Source organism: Pygoscelis adeliae, unplaced genomic scaffold (assembly GCF_000699105.1).
Source record: "Pygoscelis adeliae isolate BGI_AS28 unplaced genomic scaffold, ASM69910v1 Scaffold53, whole genome shotgun sequence".
NCBI classification, from domain to species: domain Eukaryota; kingdom Metazoa; phylum Chordata; class Aves; order Sphenisciformes; family Spheniscidae; genus Pygoscelis; species Pygoscelis adeliae.
Genome location: NW_008824468.1, coordinates 361,070 through 378,551, shown reverse-complemented (window position 1 = coordinate 378,551; position 17,482 = coordinate 361,070). Strand labels below are relative to the sequence as shown.

The 17,482-nt window shown below is 38.0% G+C and overlaps 1 protein-coding gene across 1 annotated transcript in view; it reads left to right on the top strand.

Moving 5' to 3' along the window:
- Positions 1–282: 282 nt before the first annotated feature.
- Positions 283–17,482, top strand: part of POLA1 (polymerase (DNA directed), alpha 1, catalytic subunit) — a 208,145-nt gene continuing 190,945 nt past the window's right edge. Inside the window, exons 1-11 of the mRNA XM_009321121.1 lie at positions 283–405; positions 1,431–1,527; positions 2,024–2,104; positions 2,862–2,977; positions 3,234–3,296; positions 4,761–4,859; positions 6,761–6,953; positions 7,187–7,355; positions 8,260–8,438; positions 11,884–11,996; positions 12,461–12,577. Of these exons, the coding sequence (XP_009319396.1) occupies positions 283–405; positions 1,431–1,527; positions 2,024–2,104; positions 2,862–2,977; positions 3,234–3,296; positions 4,761–4,859; positions 6,761–6,953; positions 7,187–7,355; positions 8,260–8,438; positions 11,884–11,996; positions 12,461–12,577 (1,350 nt within the window). The remainder of the gene's footprint in view (positions 406–1,430; positions 1,528–2,023; positions 2,105–2,861; positions 2,978–3,233; positions 3,297–4,760; positions 4,860–6,760; positions 6,954–7,186; positions 7,356–8,259; positions 8,439–11,883; positions 11,997–12,460; positions 12,578–17,482) is intronic.

The window sequence follows — 17,482 nt, the reverse complement described above, 5'->3', positions numbered from 1 at the left end:
GAGATTTGAGAGGTGCTTTGGAAATCTGGGTGGTGGCTTCTTGGTGAATGTGAACTGGCACGAAGTCTGTTTCATCTCTGTGTCTGTCTGAGCCCATGCCTTCAGTATAATTCCAGAATTGGCTTATCAAGAGCCTTCTGTGTGCTTTTAGCCAAGTAGGTCTCTATGTTCATTTTAAGCAAAACTGCAACCATCTATTAATACAACACTGAACACTAAGTACTAAAGATAACAGCGGCTCATTACTAAACTTATTTCTCTTGTTTTTAATTAATTGCAGCTATGCATGAGTCTGGAGGTTTTGCAGCATCACGTTCTAGACGTGAGAAGAAGTCTAGAAGAGGCCAGCAAGAAGCACTGGAACGTCTGAAAAAAGCCAAAGCCGGTGAAAAAATAAAATATGAGGTGAAAATTCCTCATCTTTTCTTTTCACTAAAAAGTGAATGTGAGCTGAGATGCTTAACTACCCTTTATACATATCTAAAAGCTATGGGAAACAAGATCTGCCTTTCAGATCAGCTTTTGTTTTTTAACGGTGTATGTTTTTCAGGATGTAACTGTAATTGTTTTGCTGCTTTTTGGTATCATTTATTTGTTTCTTTCTGTTTTCAGAACTAAAACAATTTTATTAACTGCAAGTCAACTATGCTTGATATTGCTTGATAACTATCCCACAGGGAAGGACCAACTTTTAAAATGTAATTGCGTAATTAATGTTATGATAGGAAATACTTTTTAACTTCAAATGACTTTAAATGAACTTCAAAGCTTTACGTGACCGAAATCCATTAATATTGATATGCTATCTTTCCACAAAGAAACCAAAATTTAAGTATTTAACTGGTCGAACTGAAGTCTGTCAGTGTAACATTGATACTGTCCAATTAATTGTAATGCCAACAGAAAGTGACTTCCACATTGAGGTGGATAAATATAAAGAAGCCTGAAGTGCATAGATCATTAACATGCAAATTTACTCTGAGGCACAAAAGAGCATTTTCAGCATTATGCTTGGGCACATCAAATCACCTTCTTTTTCACTGAGCTCATCTTGGTGTTTGAGAGTAGAGCCAAAGGTCAGAAGTCTCCATTGCTAGGATTTTTTTGGTTGTTTTTTTTGTGGTTTTTTTTTTTTTTTTGTGATGTGAAATGAGCAATAAAGCAAGTCAGTTTCAAATGAAATTTCTGCCAGTGCTTCAGCAGATTCTGAATTTCAGTATACTGTGATAATTTTAAAAATTGGTAACTTGTTTTTTGTCACTGCCAAAAAAGAAACTTAAACTGAATGAATAACTGCGCTTACAAGTTGTGAACAATGTAAGAGTGTAGGAAACCATGCGTTTCTTGGCAACTTTTATGTTCTTGCTGATGACCTATATTAATAAGTAACGGTATGGGAACTGTTAATCCTCAGTATACCTTAACTGTAGGTTGAGGAGTTCACAGGTGTTTATGATGAAATAGATGAGGAAGAATACTCCAAGATGGTCAGAGAACGTCAGGATGATGACTGGATTGTTGATGATGGTAAGTTAAGATTCGTTTGGAGAGTTATTTTGATTACAGCATTGTAACTCGATTAGGCTTCATAATGTTAATGATTTGAGGTAAGTCACAGTTAGTACATTCTTACAAATTGTTTTAGGAGGCAAGAAAAAGATAAGCTTTTATATGAAAATGAATCTTTTGCATTGTTCTCATAGTAGTGTATTAGGATGGTAATGAAAATATTTTTCCATTAAGAACTGTTTTTGAAATTTTATTTCCAGTTATCAGTGATGTAACTTTAAAAAGAAGTACTGTAATTGATAATTTCTAATTAAACACGTAATAATATATTTAGTCTAATAGAAAATACAGCTGGGAGTGCTGTAGTTTTTAACCCTTTTGCATTTATAACTTTTGCTCTATATTAAAGGGGAAAAAACGTTTAAATACGTAAAACTTTTGATTATGAATATATGTAAAAATATCAGAAGACAGAATTTAAAATGTAAATTTTTAACAATTTGTTTTTCTACAGATGGAATAGGTTACGTAGAAGATGGAAGGGAAATCTTTGATGAAGATCTGGATGATGATGCTCTTGGTTCCAGTAAGAAAGGTAGGTTGAACATGACCACTGTAGAATGTCTTCCACTGGCTTTTAAAAGGTACCTAAAATGGGCAACTTCTTGACATCAGTATGTGGTGAATATGGCCAAATGACATGTTACTTGAAGCTCTGTAGTTCTGTGCCTGTGGGTTAGCCCCTGTGATACAGAAGATAGAGGTCCATAAATTGAGGTCAAATGACTGCTAACTACTTCAGCACTACCAGTGCAATTTTGCTTACAGTGTTCTGTGGGATATATATTCACTTCTAGAACGAATGCATCTAGGAATGGTCTTGGTCTTGGATGCGTGGTCTCTTTTGGCACTAAAATACTTGCATGCTGTTAAGGATCTGGGATCAAATGATTTTTGCCAACTTCTATGAAGTTGGTGGCAAACTGAGAAATTGAGTCTGATATTGAGAATCCAAGCCTAGTGCCAAACTCCTGGACACTCGTGTTTTTTCTGGAGATGCTTGCATGTAAAGTATCTTGGTTCTTTTTCTGGAGTATGAACTTGAGTATGCAAAGATCATCTCTGACGTGGCTAGGAAAGATAGGGTGCTGATAGGGTTTCGCTTTTTTTTGTGTGTGCATGACAGCCGTTACAAAACTGGCAGCAAACGAAAGATGATTAGGCTTCGTTTCAGCCAACAGTGTAAAGGAGGAAGAAATAGACTACCTCAGCTATCTATTCCTGCTCATAACTGGACCCTTAAACATTGAGCTTTTCTGATGCAGAATTCACAATTTTATACTTTTCTGTAGGAAAAGGAGGCAAAACATCTACGGTTGATAAAAAGAACGTGAAAAAATCTGTGGTGTCAAAGCCAAACACAATTAAGTCTATGTTTATAGCAAGTGCTGGGAAGAAAAACACAGATGTAAGTTTTTACATTTTTGAATTTAAAGATTTCTGACTTGTTTGCAGTGTTTTAGTTAGAGTGGAATAAAGCAAGGGTTCATTTCAGTTTCTTGTGTTTAGCAAGACATAAACTCCTATTACAGTCTCTTGTGTATGGAGCATTTCTGAAAACGTTATGTGCGTTCTGTAGAAACCCTTTAGTCATTTGCTGCATGTCTCCTGACTGGGTTTGCACGTATAACTAAGAACTGTTTGGCTGATCTGTTATCTTACAGAAAACGGTGGACCTGTCAAAGGATGATTTACTAGGGGATATTCTTCAAGATCTTAACGCTGAAGTAAGTATATTAATAAAATCTGCTTGAAACTCCTTAAGCCATTCATTTTTCTTGTCGTGGAACATACCACGAAAATAAAGCTCCTCCTCAAACTAGACCATCTAAGATTGATTTCGTCCATAGCACCTGTGCTTGGTATATTCCACGTATGTATGCAGTCTACCTGTCATCTCCACTGTGCAGAAGTTGCATGACTCTATTGGTTTGATAAGCCAAAACTACTATATCCTGATTAGAGATGGTTTATATTAATGAGATGTAGAGCCTGTGCTAATGCAGCCTTCTAGGTTTTAGTCAGCTTGGAGTGAAACAGGACTTAACCTGCATCTGAATCATGTATACCATATATGTGTATCACCACGCTCCAGCCAGTATACTGTAGGATATTTCCTTCTGGCGTGTTTGGGTTCACGAGAGGAGCTGACGGAGGACTGTTTCAGCAGATGGCGTAGCCTGAACTTCTGTCTGCCTCCTCCTGCTTTCCACAGTTTGCTACAGAGAACCACATGAGCGCTTCCTCTGAGTTAGGAGTGCAGGATGGCTGCTGTAGCAGGGTTGGACTGTCTCAAATGAGACTGTTCCTCGTCATTAACGACTTTTCAATGGGTTAATGCCCCTTAGCAGGATTTCTTAGAACTGAAAGGATTGCTTATGTGTAAACCGTGAAACTGTTGTAGTGGTGAGATACTGAACTGAAGTATGTTGTATCATAATAAGCATAATGTGTTTTTACGGAGCGGTAAGAGGGGTATAGACGTTCCAGTGTAAAGTTGTTCTCTTGGTTTTATACGCTTACTATTTTACTCCTCCCTATGACATCTGATTAAGAGTTATAATATCTTAGGCTATCAAAAACCCTCAAATCATTACGCAAATGCATTTTAATGCTGTCAAATTTTGTGGAGCATTGATTAGGGGAAATAATGCTAATAATTACACTTTGGCTTCTATTTACTTAAGTAGTAGTTAGCTATTGTTTTTTTGGCTTTGTTGTTTGTTCTCTAAAATTTCTTTTGTTATTAGCTGTTGATAAGGATGAGTATAAAATATCTGTACATATAAATAAGTTAAAATGGATTTTAGGTATTTTCTTAAGGCATGTGTGCTCAGTGCTACTGTTTCAGCAGACGTGAAGAACATCCCACCAGTTATTCTGATACTTGTGCATTAAAGGCACAGTTAGTTATTGAAATGCCCACTGTTTGAAAACTGTTTCATTTATTGATGACAATTTTTCTCTCAAACTGTTTACCAAAAAAAATCTAGTGTCTGTCTTCATGGGCTGATTGCTCAGATAACTTTTTATGTGGCTGAGTTGTATATCAGGAGGTGTGTTTTCTTGGCAAATGAGAAGTACTGGTAGCCTTCTTTCTCTTTGATGGAAAACGTTAATAACCAAGGCAAAAGAAAACACTAAACATCACCTCTTCATTTTGTCACTTTCTCTTTTCTTTCAATATTCAGACTGTTCAGATAAGTCCATCGCCAATTATAATGATGAAAAGGAAAAGATCTGCTGGAGTACCACTGAATCCTTTCTCCGTGCAGTCCCAAACTCGTAAGGTAAAGGAAAAAATCAAAAAAGTTCTCATTAATAAGTATTAATCTATATTTTGGTTGATTTGAATACTGTTGTCTTTTATTTCTGCTTCTAGAAATAACCTTTCTCGTTAGCTTCCTTAGCAATGTTACTGTGTAACTTCATGCATTTTTTTGTCTTCCCCTTCCGTGTTAATACATAAACAGAATACAACTCCTTCTGTATCTTTAGTATAGTAGTAGTATATAGCTGTTACATTTGACAGGTGAAACTGTTTTTATAATGGTAGGTGCATTACATGAAGGTGAGCTTCTGCTTTGTCTCTTTTTTCCCAAGAGTAGAAAAGACCCTTGTGGCAAGGAAAGGATCGATGGGAAGTGAAATAAGCAGAAGAAAGACTATTTGTGGGTGTGGACAAGGATAAGAAACTCATCTTCTGTAGAAATGGAAAGCAAATGGAAAATTGAAGCTATGGATAGAAGTTTAGCCTAGTGGAAGATTTTGGAGTGAAAGGAGGGGATGGGCTGCTAAGGATGGAAGGCTAGCATTTTGTTAAGAGTTCTGGTAAATGAGGAGGACTTCATAGCTGGAAGTACAATGGGATATTTGGTAAGAGTCTGTAGAGAGCAAATGGAGTAGAGTAGATAAATCTGATCTGTGAAACCTTGACATCAACTCTTATGTTGAAAATAATGACCAGTGGCACTCATTTCAACAGTTGTGTTGGAGCCTAGAAGTAATTAAAAAAGAAAAAAGGGGGAGATACAGTAAGAGAGGATCTTTGTCTTTATGGTGCAAAACAGTGGTCACTTTTAGTAGGAAACATTGAGAAGGAAATTAATTCCCAGACAGGCTGTTCAGTTGATAGCTTCTGTGGTCCTAGGAGGAGGAGTTGGAGATTTTAGACAATGAAACAGATGAGGAGGATGAAGAGTGCCGCCTTAGAAAATACATAGGCATAAAAAGCAAGATGGCAGTGATGCTTTCTACTTCAGGAGGCAAGCAGAAATATAAGTATGAATAAATTCATTTGGCTGAGCTAGCAAAAAATTGTTGGTGAAGGTAGATCAAGTAATGTTTGCTTTCTGTTTAAGGTGAGTGAAGGGCTGAGTTTGGTGTTGGCCACAGTAGAAGTAGCTGTACTGAGATTAAAACCCGAGAAATTATTGTGTGCAACTCTAAATTCTATGTCTGTAAACAACAGCTTTCCCCAAAGATAAAGGTTTTGAACCTTGCTGCAGGTTAAGGGCCAGTGGATGCAGAGACCTGTTGTTGGTCATGGCGGAGGCCACTTCATACACATCTTCCGTAAGAAGAGGTTCTGTAGCTGCTGCCGTAGTGCTATCCTGTTTGAAAAACAAACTATGTGCTTATTGCCTCAGAGTTTAGGCTTGCAGAGCATGCTGAAATGTGGTTTCTTTGTTTTCCTCGCTCTCCCTGTCATGTCTGTAGCGTGAAGAAATCCAGCGGAGAAGCACTGTTCTCTAGACCCATGGTGTCCTGTAGACATCTTGAACTCATTACTGATATGAGCAGGTGTAAACTGCCATCTTGGCCTTCCCCAGTTGTTCCAGGCTCTGTCCCTGCCTGACATACATTGTCACATAATCAGTTGACACAGAGGTTTTCATTTAAGAATAGAGTAGTGCTGCATGGGAAAAATAGTCAAAGTAACTACAAACTTATGGCCTGTTGTAAACTGCTTTTTAAAATTATAGTAGAAACACATCACAGCAGAAATGATAATATAGAATTTAAAGTTTACTTTTGAGTAGTTTTAGCTGTCATGCTGCAAATATGTGGAGCTTTTCCTCTAGCCCTGGTTACTAGTTCTGCAAATAGCAAGTGCTAGATTTTTTTTTTTCCTTTTTTGGCTCTTAAGAGTTTTGGTTTTTTTTTAACTCATGGCTAAAATGTCTTTCAGGTAATCACCCCTATATCGAAGAAAGCTCCTGGTCATCTCAGAAAGGAAGCTCTTCCTCCAGCTTCATTTCGTCCTAAACATCCCAGTTATACAGCAAAACCTGTCACAGTCTCTGAAAATGAGGATACCAAATATGTGCAAAAAGCTACAGAAAATGGGGGAATAGTGAAGACAGAAGAGAAAGCTATTGAAGGTATCAAAAAGAAATCAAAACCCAGATCTGGAAACTCTTTAAATATGGCATATTAGCGTTAAAACACTTAAGTTTGTACTAGTTAGATGCTTAGATAGCTTAAATGTGATATTTTGTTTGTATATTAATACTGTATGTTACGGTCATGCATATAGTACGCTATGTATGCATACTGCAGTAGCTTACAGTGCGTCATCTTAATGACTCAAGCCTTTACTTCTATGTGCATCCAGATGATGATCAGGGAATGATGGATTTTGATGAGGAGGACTTTGATGAACCTATGGAAGCAGAGCATGTGGAAACTATACCTGAGGCAGCTGAAAGCTTGAAAAGAGACAAGGAAATTGAAAAGAAAGAGACAGAGCAGCTGGAATCAGATAAGAAAGAGACATCTGTCTTGTAAGAATCTCTTTTTCTTTTTTTTCTTCCACCAATAAGCCTTAGATTTATCTTCATATTTGTCTTTGCCAGTGGGATAACTGTGATACAGACAGAATGATGATAATGCTATGCGATTTTTTTTTTTGTAGTGACATTAAAAATTATAATGTTGAACATGCCGATAGCTGCTTAATTGAAAAATACTTGATGTTTTTGGGATTTAGCACATGACAACGTAACACATATTTCAGTACATTGAGGTGACTCAATGTGGGTGTTGAACAATGAATTTTGATGCCAATAAGCAAAGATGAGGAATTGCTAACGATGCTTATTCTAAGCAACTATAAGGTATTTCATAACATTAGTTGTAGTTAAAAGTATTGTCGCTAAAAGTAATTTCACACAGTAAACAGCTATGTCTTTGGAAATAGGAAAAAAGGCTGGTTTTCCCCATTATTTTTTTTTTTTAAATTGTTTGGAAGAATCTTGAATCATATGTTTCCATAACTTTAAACTGTAAAATATTTGAATGCTTGAAAAGACTTAAACATTTAATGACTGAAAAGGTAGTTTTGTTGAAATAATCTGTTGTTCCCACTGAGCAACTTGTACAGATGGACGGATATATTTGTTACGTAAAGTCTTGAATGACCAAGGCTGAAATACCAGGTGAATGACTTTTAAAGCCTGTGTGTTGTGTACTGAGAACCATACTTGTATGTGGGTTCCTCTCTTTGTCACTCCATCCTTCTTTTCAGAAGAAATCTGAGGAAACCCAGCCATTGGGAATGTTGCTCAGTAGTGGAAAGAGCAACAAAAGGCCTGAGAATATAGGGGCTGAAAAAAAGTGAAACAGTGGTGGTTATAGCAAAGGCACAATTTTACTTCTTGTCTCTTTCTTCTTCTGCAAAACCTACAGAAGTTCTTCTCTCCCAGATATCTCATGTTGGGACAGAATTGATGAGGACGAAGCTGATCTAGTAGTGGCAGAAGTTCAGCTGGACCCCAATCTCCTTCCACTTGTGAATGGGGAAAATGATGATCAAGTCTTAAGATTTTATTGGCTGGATGCTTATGAAGATCAGTACAGTCAGCCAGGTAACTATTTAGTTAAAGGCAGAAAGTGCCATTCTTACTTTTTTTATGTAACTGGGATTTTCAGACTTGCCTAAATTATGTCTAGATACCGCGTCTCTCTGTGCTCTATAACTTGTACGTTGATCTCTTGTTTCTCTGCACCTCTGTCCTCGGTGCAGGGCACTATGACTGGGCAAAGTGAAAACGTTGTCTCTTGGTCTAGTATAGTAGTAGGGAGGTACAAAGGGAGCTACTAGCACTTCTCAATGTTAGTGACCCATTGGCCTTCTTAAAACCCTGTGCGCTCCAGGAATAAGCTGATATTGTTGATTTCTTACTCGGTGCAACAATTGAGCATGCTTTCTTCTTGTTTCTGGAAATGCAACTTAAAATTCTGGTGGATTATTAGAAAGCCTGTACAATAGCAGTTGCACGATTTTATACGAAGGAAAGGTATGCCTATGAAGGGAGGAAGGTGGCCTGAAAAATATATGCCCTGTCTAGATCCCTTTATTCCAGCTGTCTCGATCTTGAAGATTGTCTCTGGATTAACATCCCTAACATACTCTGTGCAGTTGAAGTGCGAATCCTGGCTCTCATCTTCTTCAAAACTGCTGCATTCTGATCTCAGCCCTGACAAAAGAAGTCATGTTCACATCTGTTCTAAGCACTTCCCATCTGTCCTCTCATTTCATCAGCAGCTTTAGGATCTTGGGTTTCTAATTTGTGCTTCATGTAGGTTTACCAGAGGGTTCTTCCACATGTTGTTGGAAGGTTTTTTGGGATGATGCTGTAAGCATTGAGTCAGATATGTTTCTCTGTTACACCTTTTGTTGTGAGTTGGGATGCCAGACTTAAATGTAAGACTGTGCTGGGCTGAACAGCTTGGTGATGGGAGTGGTAATAATCATAGATATCTTGATGAAATCAATGGCTTTAATATAAAATTGCTACTTTTAAAGACCCCGCTATTGTTCTTGTTCTTTTTTTTGTCTTCTAAGTCAGTGGTTGCTGAATGGAACATAATTATGAAAGGATTTCTGTTCCTCGCATGCAAGGAGTGTTCTTTTCTCATTATGACTTTTTCAGGATTGAATAATAAAGACTGCACCTGTTTTCAATTAGTAGTGTGGAAGGGAAAATTTTGATACTGCTTTTTGTTTAACACGTTCGTGATCTTTGTTTATGCCTCATTTGCTGTGATGTCAAATGCATTGCCTGAAGAGTAAATACTATAGCATAATCATAAGAGTCTTTCAAACTCAATGATTTTTTGCGGGGCTTACTTTTCATAACTCCCTTTCCTATCTTAGGCAGAGAACTTGAGAATTGTAATCCTATTAACATTTTAAAGAAATAACGAATAAAAATTGCCCTTTCTTTCCCCTCTGCAAGACACTTTCCCTGTCTCTTGACTTTGCTTGCCTTTTGGTTCATTGGTAACATGATCTTTCTTTTCACAGACTTTGTGTTTTATAAGCTTTAGTCCTGTTCTTTCTTTCTTTCTTTCTTTCTTCTTTCCGTAATCAGGCTTGCAGGGGATAGGTCCTGATACCTTTTCTCTCATTTCTTGGTTTTACGTATCAAAAGTCTCTGAAAACTCTTTGTAGTTAACCGTGCTTTCACTGTGTGTGGGGGGGTGGGGGGGCTGGCTGTTGGACTAGGTGACCTCCAAAGGTTCCTTCTATCCTAAATTACTCTGATTCTGTGAAATCTCGGCATTAAGACCACTTACTTGTCCATGCTAGAGTTGATTGAAGTTTGTCTTTGCAATCCAGGCAGCCTTTTACCCTGTCTTTGACTAGCTCTTGTATCTTTCTTTCTACCTCACCTGCTTATATGTACGCCTCTGACAGGTTAACTTCTCCATGCTCTTAACATTGCTAGCTGTTCAAGCGACCAACTCCTGTTTTGTGGTCTCTCCCATAGTTTCATCTTTCTGTATGATACAAACCTATTTGAGTTTTTTATCCCTTTAAAAAAGAAAAAAAAAGATTGCTGGGGAGAAGAACTTCATCTTCCCTGTCACTTAGATCTGTAATTTGAGCTCTTTCTAGATCCTTTTATTCAAACTGTCTAAATCTTGAAGATTGCCTCTGTATTAAAATCTTTAAGACACTTTGTGCAGCTGAAGCTTGTGTCCTTGCTCTCATCATCTTCAAAACTGCAACATTCTCTGTCCTTGACAAAAGGAGTCTTGTTCACATGTATTCCAAGCACTCAAGAAATGATTTTTCTTAGCCTGTCACTCCAACTCTGTCATCCGTCTTAGTGCATCTTCACTGATTTATCTTCGATCTAATGGAGTGAGAAAGGTGCCTTTACATCTGATAGATCGCGTGGCGAAGATAAATTATAACTCTTAACCAAGGACTTGTTTGTGCATTGTCAGACCAAGGAGAAACGCGGGTTCCAAAATCTTCCTTATGTGAAACGCTGTTTCTGAGACAGTCTCAACTCTTGATATTTCTGATTTCATTAATAGTAGTGTACTGTAGGAATAGTGTCTTTTATGTAATCAAACTCCAAATTACTTGGAGTTTGAAGGGAACTCAGGTGAAGCCAGGTTTTTGAGCTGCATTTGGAAGTTTCTGTTACTTGTAATTCACAAACTGTATGTGAAAGTCAGCTAGCCTTGTTCTATGTTATTTCAAAGTTTGGCATCACTTGGTTAGCAGTTTGCAGCTTTTTGTGCTAATGCCACATTCTCTGTGGCTCAGAGATGTGCATGTACAATAATGACATGGTCCACAGTGAAGTCAGTTGCGCTAGTCCTGCTCTATATAGGCTTTCTGAATGTCTACCTTGGTTACAACTGCTATCTTAGCATCCAGGATTTCTTACGATGTCATACATCTTTCTGTGTCCTCATTTGTTAAAAATAGTCAGTTGAAAACTTTTTTGCAGTTGATCAGCTTCTAGTTGTTGTCTTCAGAACGTATTTCCACAGGTATAATTAGTAGTAGAGTCTTGATCTCACGGTACTAAAGTGTAGGAAAAATGAGTTAATTGTAGTGGTCTAGATGAAGAATGAAAAATTGTAGATAACGTATGTTTCAGGAGTGATTGACAGCACAGGCATTCTGATTTTCTTCAGCTTTCACTGACTTCTCTCTCCTTCTTCCCTCTCCCCATGAATTATCAAACTAATGTAGGTAGAAATGGAATATCAGAACAGAATTCTGAGACTGGCTGTGTGATGCTATTTTGAATTTCGCATATCAAGGTGTTACTATAGTGATGGAGGTAGGGGCATGAAGAACTATACTGGTATCTATTTGTAAAGCTGGTGTTTAAAACAATTTAGAATGTGCTTATACATCAGAAAGATTTGTTGTTCAATGACCTAAACCAGAAATGGTTGTGTTTCTATGCAAGAATACATAATAAGCTGCTTTAAGCAACATTAATAATTATTAATTTAAGAACTGCATATTGAATTCTTTGCTCTGCCCTTCTTCCTTAGGTGTGGTATTTTTGTTTGGCAAAGTTTGGATTGAATCTGCAAACACTTATGTCAGCTGTTGTGTGAAAGTGAAAAATATTGAGAGAACTGTTTATCTACTGCCACGTGAAACAGTAAGTATATCTTTTAAGCATGTCAAACATAAGTACCTTTCATTCTGCTTATGGCAAGTTATGAGTTCTAGTAGTGTGTTTATGGGAACTATTGACGCCAGCGTTGTCTGATGTAGGTGGTAAAGTTAAGTACAATGTATGCATGGTATATCACATGTGAGATGCAGAGTGGGGCGTTGCTGTTTCCTCCCGACCCTAACTAACAATTGCAGACAAATTGTTACTTTTAGACTTGCTGCTTAGGAAATAAAGTTGTCTTGAAGTATTATTAGAAAACTTAATGCTTTTTAAACACTCTGTTTCAAATAATATTTCTTAAATTTGGGTTTTCTTGGCTGATTGCATTGTAGTTTTCCCTTAAAGAAGAGATACATGATTCATAATAGCTAAGCAAAATTCAACTGTACTGGTCATGTCTGCTGGCATTTTTTGTTAATTTGTAAAACCTGACTTCTGTTTTTGAGGAAATTGACCTATCCACTGGCAAAGAGATGGAGACTCCGGTAACTATAATGAGTGTTTTCAAGGAATTTAATGACTGCATTTCACCAAAGTATAAGATCATGAAGTTCAAATCCAAGGTTTGTCTACAAGCATCCTATTTGGTCATTTTCTGGTGTTCTGGTTTGTAAGGTGGAAAGTCTGTTGAAACACTGTCCAGCGGGGGAGGTTATGCTGAAAAGCAAATATATAACTCCTGACATGTGTAAGCGTACCTACTTGTAAAAGTCATCCTAGTGTCTTCCCAAATATCCATACTCCTTTAAGAACAGTTAATCTGCAACATGATTGTTCCACCAGAAGTTTAAACATACTGCTTTTGAAAATACTCATTTGTTAGCTTCTTGGAAACTGGGTTGAATGTCAGACTGTCTGTCTTGCTTGCTGAGCTAATTTTGACAACACAGAACAGATAGTTCTGATACCTAAAGCCTGGGTATCAGTTCACGGTGTCAAAGTTTAAGATGAAAGATTGTGTTGTCCAGCAGATAGGTCAGTGCACTGGGATTAGACTGTCTTTGCATTTGACCAGGTGTCGTATTGAACTTTATCTCTTGGCACGTTTCATCCTTCTTCTCACCCTTGCAGATTTATCTTTTTTAGAATGTGTGCTGTTCGGAGAGTGGATTGTCATAGTGCATTTATACAGGAGGTAGCAAGTTGTGAAGACTGCCATGCAGTCTTGAAACTTAAGCTGCTTTGGGCTTACAGTTATGGGCAACAGTTTTATAGTGTTACTTTGCTGTGTTCTGTTTGCTCAACAAATCCTTAAAAGAATATTGGAAAAGCGAAATGTTGCTATAATGGAAAATTGCACATACAGTAATATAATACTTGTCATAACTCTATAGGAAAAGAGCTGATATCACTGATAGTGTTGCAGATTTGCACTGAATTAGTTTGCTAGTGTGAGAAAGCTTTCTTGTTCATTTACACAGAGCATTTGTCTTTTGGCGGGGTGGGGCGGGGGAGTTGTGGAGTTTGTAAGGGGGGGAAAGGTGGCGAACATGCAAGTTAGAGGAAAAGACATTCAGAGTGAAGTGCTCAGAAACTTTTCTGCTTTTTGAAGTAAGATATCATTAGTCTGGCAAAGCTGGCTTTCATTGTAATTACTGGGTGGTGTGGAATTAGTTGTAACTTTTCCCAGGCTGGCAATCTTGTGACTTTGTAGGACTCGTTCCTGAATAGTTGATCAGGTAACGGGGTGGCAAGTAAAAATGCAGGAAGAATGGAATTTAACAATATGTAAATGAGCGAAAATAAAAACAAGTTCATGCGGTAATTCAGGTTGGAAGGACCCTCAGGAGGTCAGCTAATCCAAAGCTAGAGTACTTCAGAAAGTTTAAGTTGTTAAAGTGAAAATGTGAGCAGTGTTTCTCAAATGGCAAGTTCATGCAAGAAATAATGTCTTCTCATCAACATGTAGCATTATTTACATCATTCAGGGAAGATGCACACATCGTTAGAACTTTGTAAAACTATTGTTATTTTTTGGTTCTAGCTTATTTTCTCTCAAAACTCTGCAAATTTAGCTTTTTTGGTTTTATCAGTGTTATTTCTCTTGTATGTTTGATTATAACTCAGTCGTTATGTATGGGGATCGGAAAGAAATGAATTTAACAGTAGGTAAAAAAGAAGTTTGTAATAGCTCACTCTTCAAAGATCCTTTCAGGAATGAGGGAGGAAACTCAGGGCAAATCAATTCCTCATTAAAAGAGAGGATACAAACACTTGTACTCTAGAAACGGAAGGAGGGGGAAAGGCCTTTGAAAATATGCAGATCTGCTAACAGAATCTTAGGAAACCTCCACCTGTTCCATGGTGTGCTAAGGAAGAATAGCGTGAGTGAGGTAAAATATATTACTTCTAGTTTAACCTTCAAAGATGGCTTTTAAAAATCAAGGTAAACCATATGCAGGAAGTACTTGAACTGTTATTTCTGATGTTAGTTCAAAGCTTGTCAAATTTTTACTGAGTTTACACAGAGCTCGGGATGAAAGACCCAACTGTGTTGTCTGGACACATGACTACAGTGCATCTGGAGTCCTTAGGGATCACTCCCGTGTTACACCCGGCAGTAACAGGGAAGTAGCAGCACTAAGGCACTGTTCAGATCTTACCTAGGGTATTATAACACTTGATCACCCTGATGAGGAAAGATTAACTCAAGCGACAACAGGTACAAAAGATGGTAATTAGAAGGATGAGACAAAAGGAGAATCAGTCATACCAGAGATAACTATGAAAGAGCTTTAATTTTTTTTTAGCCTAGTAAAGTGAAGAATAATGATAAGACCTTTTTGCTCTCTAAAAGCATTAAAAGGGAATGAGCAGTAAGAAAGCTATTTAAAGGACAGTTTTAGCAAAAGAACAAATTTATGAATTTTAATTCGTGAATAAATTAGGCAGGATAGTTGGGGATGCAGAGAAGCTCTGGAATAACCTACCAGAAGTGTTTCTAAACAGTAAGAATTCAAATTCTGTTTGAATTCATCAGACTCTTTAGTAAACTGAATTTTACTAATATGGTAAAAGGCTATCCAGCTTTATTTTGCTGGCATAATTTTCTGCTGATTTTGATAGTTAGTGCCTCCTGGAAGGGTTTAATGAGAACTGGAGCTAGCAGGAGGGTATGGCACTAGTAATGTGGGGGATAAGAGGAAAGATAGGATTGGAGAGCAGGGCTGTTGGTGGGGCCTTTGTAGGACTGTTCAAGGAAAGTATTACAGTAACTCAGCTATTCCAGCCTAACACAAAATTGACTGTGAACAAGTGGCACCAAATCTGGCCAGGCTTACATCTCTGCAGCAGGGGGTCGTTTTGCCGCCTGCAAAATAATTGTGGAAGTAGTGGGGTTGTCCCATTACTGTGCCCTCCTTTTCTTTTGTTCCTCTCTGAGAGACCTCAGTTTGGTTAGATATCTTATTAATCTGTTTTTCATAAGGAGTCATCATCTTTCTTTTCCTTGCAGTCATACCACCAGAGGTGGTGTGTTGTTATACAGCCCTTGCATCTGTGTTTCCGTAGGGGTATTCAGGGCTCTCAAATTGAAATGGTGGTGGCACTCAGCTGAGCGAATGCTCCAAAGAAGTGATCTTCACACAGTTGTGACTGTATGTGGTTAAGAGCTACTATGCTTTAGAAGAACTCCCCTGTTCTGTGATGTGCAGCCAGTGTTCCACTACTGTGTTGTTAAGGGTTGGTGTTTTGAAAGATTTTTAAAAGGCTAATGGCGGGTGAGCAGAGCACTCACGAGCAATGCATTCAGAGTAACACAAAGTCTCAGTTTTGGCATAGTACAGTGAAACCGAGAAACTCTTATTCTTCCATTATTAGCTGGAAATCAGAAAGGTTACTAGCATACCTGCCATGCACCCAAAGTTCTTTTATTAAGAATACCCAGTTTTGTGATGATATGGAGAAAGCCAGTATTTATACAACTGAGACAAGTTGTTCTCCGTGCGTGTATGCAGGAGCGTCTTGGCCTTGCCAGCACCAAACTTTGTCCCTGCGAACAGATACACTTAAGCTGTATCACTTCCTCCTGCACCTGCTGCTAATTGTAGTAGCTTCAATGGGTTGCACTGCTGCCAAGTTCGCAAGTCTTCACAAATCAATTTGAAAGCAGCCTTACTCCACTTAGGAACTTAGCAGCTAATCACTGCTGCTCGTTTCTGCTCTCTGAAGGGCCACTTGAAGGGCAGATTACTCTGCAGCAAAGCATTCATTCACTGCAGTTATGACCAGACGCTTGTGTAATTGAGCTGAGCTCTGTGGAATAACGCAGATGAATCACTGCAGCGTACTATTTTTACACTATGTTCAGCTTGTGTTTGCAACAAGAACTTGTTTGAAGCCTGAGAGAGTGTTTTTAAATTAAAAAAAAGGGGGGGGGGGCACCAATAATATATGCTAAAAGCAGGGCATCGCCATCTGTTACGTTACAGCTATGATGTGCTGCTCGTGTGAGGTTCTGCTTTGGCTCAACAGTTCAGATGTACATTTGCATGCTAATTGGTAATGCTGTTCTGACTTCACAGTGATGCTCTTGTACCAAGTTATATTACTCTCTTCTGCTTCCATGTAGCTGTTGATGCCATAGTTGTTTTTGGTTTTGCCTTCTTTCTATTTTTAGCAGAGGGCCCTCTCCTCTCCTACCCAGGCATTGCAGTCTTAAAACTGCAGTGCTATGAGAAGCAGCAAGCTTCATTGCTCATTGTAGTGCTCTGAGGGAGTTATTGCTGATGCTATTAATTTAAGGAAAAAAACCCCAACCACTCAACCGCGAAACCTAATAACTTCAAGTTTACCTAACTGCATTTTTGTTTATTTGTAAATTTTATTCCAATTCATGGTGACACTGTTTTTTTTTATTAAACTTACTCTAGTGGTGTATTATGCTGACTCTATGTATAATGTGCTGAACTTAGTGCACTGTCCAGTGAAAATACGCTTTTTAATTTAAGGGGCCTCTAGAAACTCTTGCAGTAAGAGTAATGTTCTAGCATAGTTATGGCATAACATAATAACAATAATATGTAACAGTGGTGCAGATGGTTTGTGAAGTATTACAGGGCAGAGCATACATATTACAGGGCAGAGCATGGCATTTCAGCAGGTACCATAGCATTGTTGCACAGGATACTGTAATTATTTGGAAAACGAAGGTAGTTATTCTTAGCAACTGACAAGCTGTGCATGTTGTGGAAAATCATTATTGTTCTTGAAGAAAGCAGAAGTGATACTTAAGCTTCAGTAAAGTTGTACTGAACTTGAGACTGCTTTAACTATCTTTGTTAGAGATACGTAAACAAACTTGACTACTTTCTAGTAAAACCCAAGTCACTCAAAATGAAAAATACAATACTGTCATAGAAATTACTCTGTTCTAAGCATGTAATAAAGTAAGCAGCTGGCAGATGGTTGGGTGCCTTTCTGAAGTGCTCGTACACTAAAGCATGTAGTATAAAAGGAGGAACTGTGTG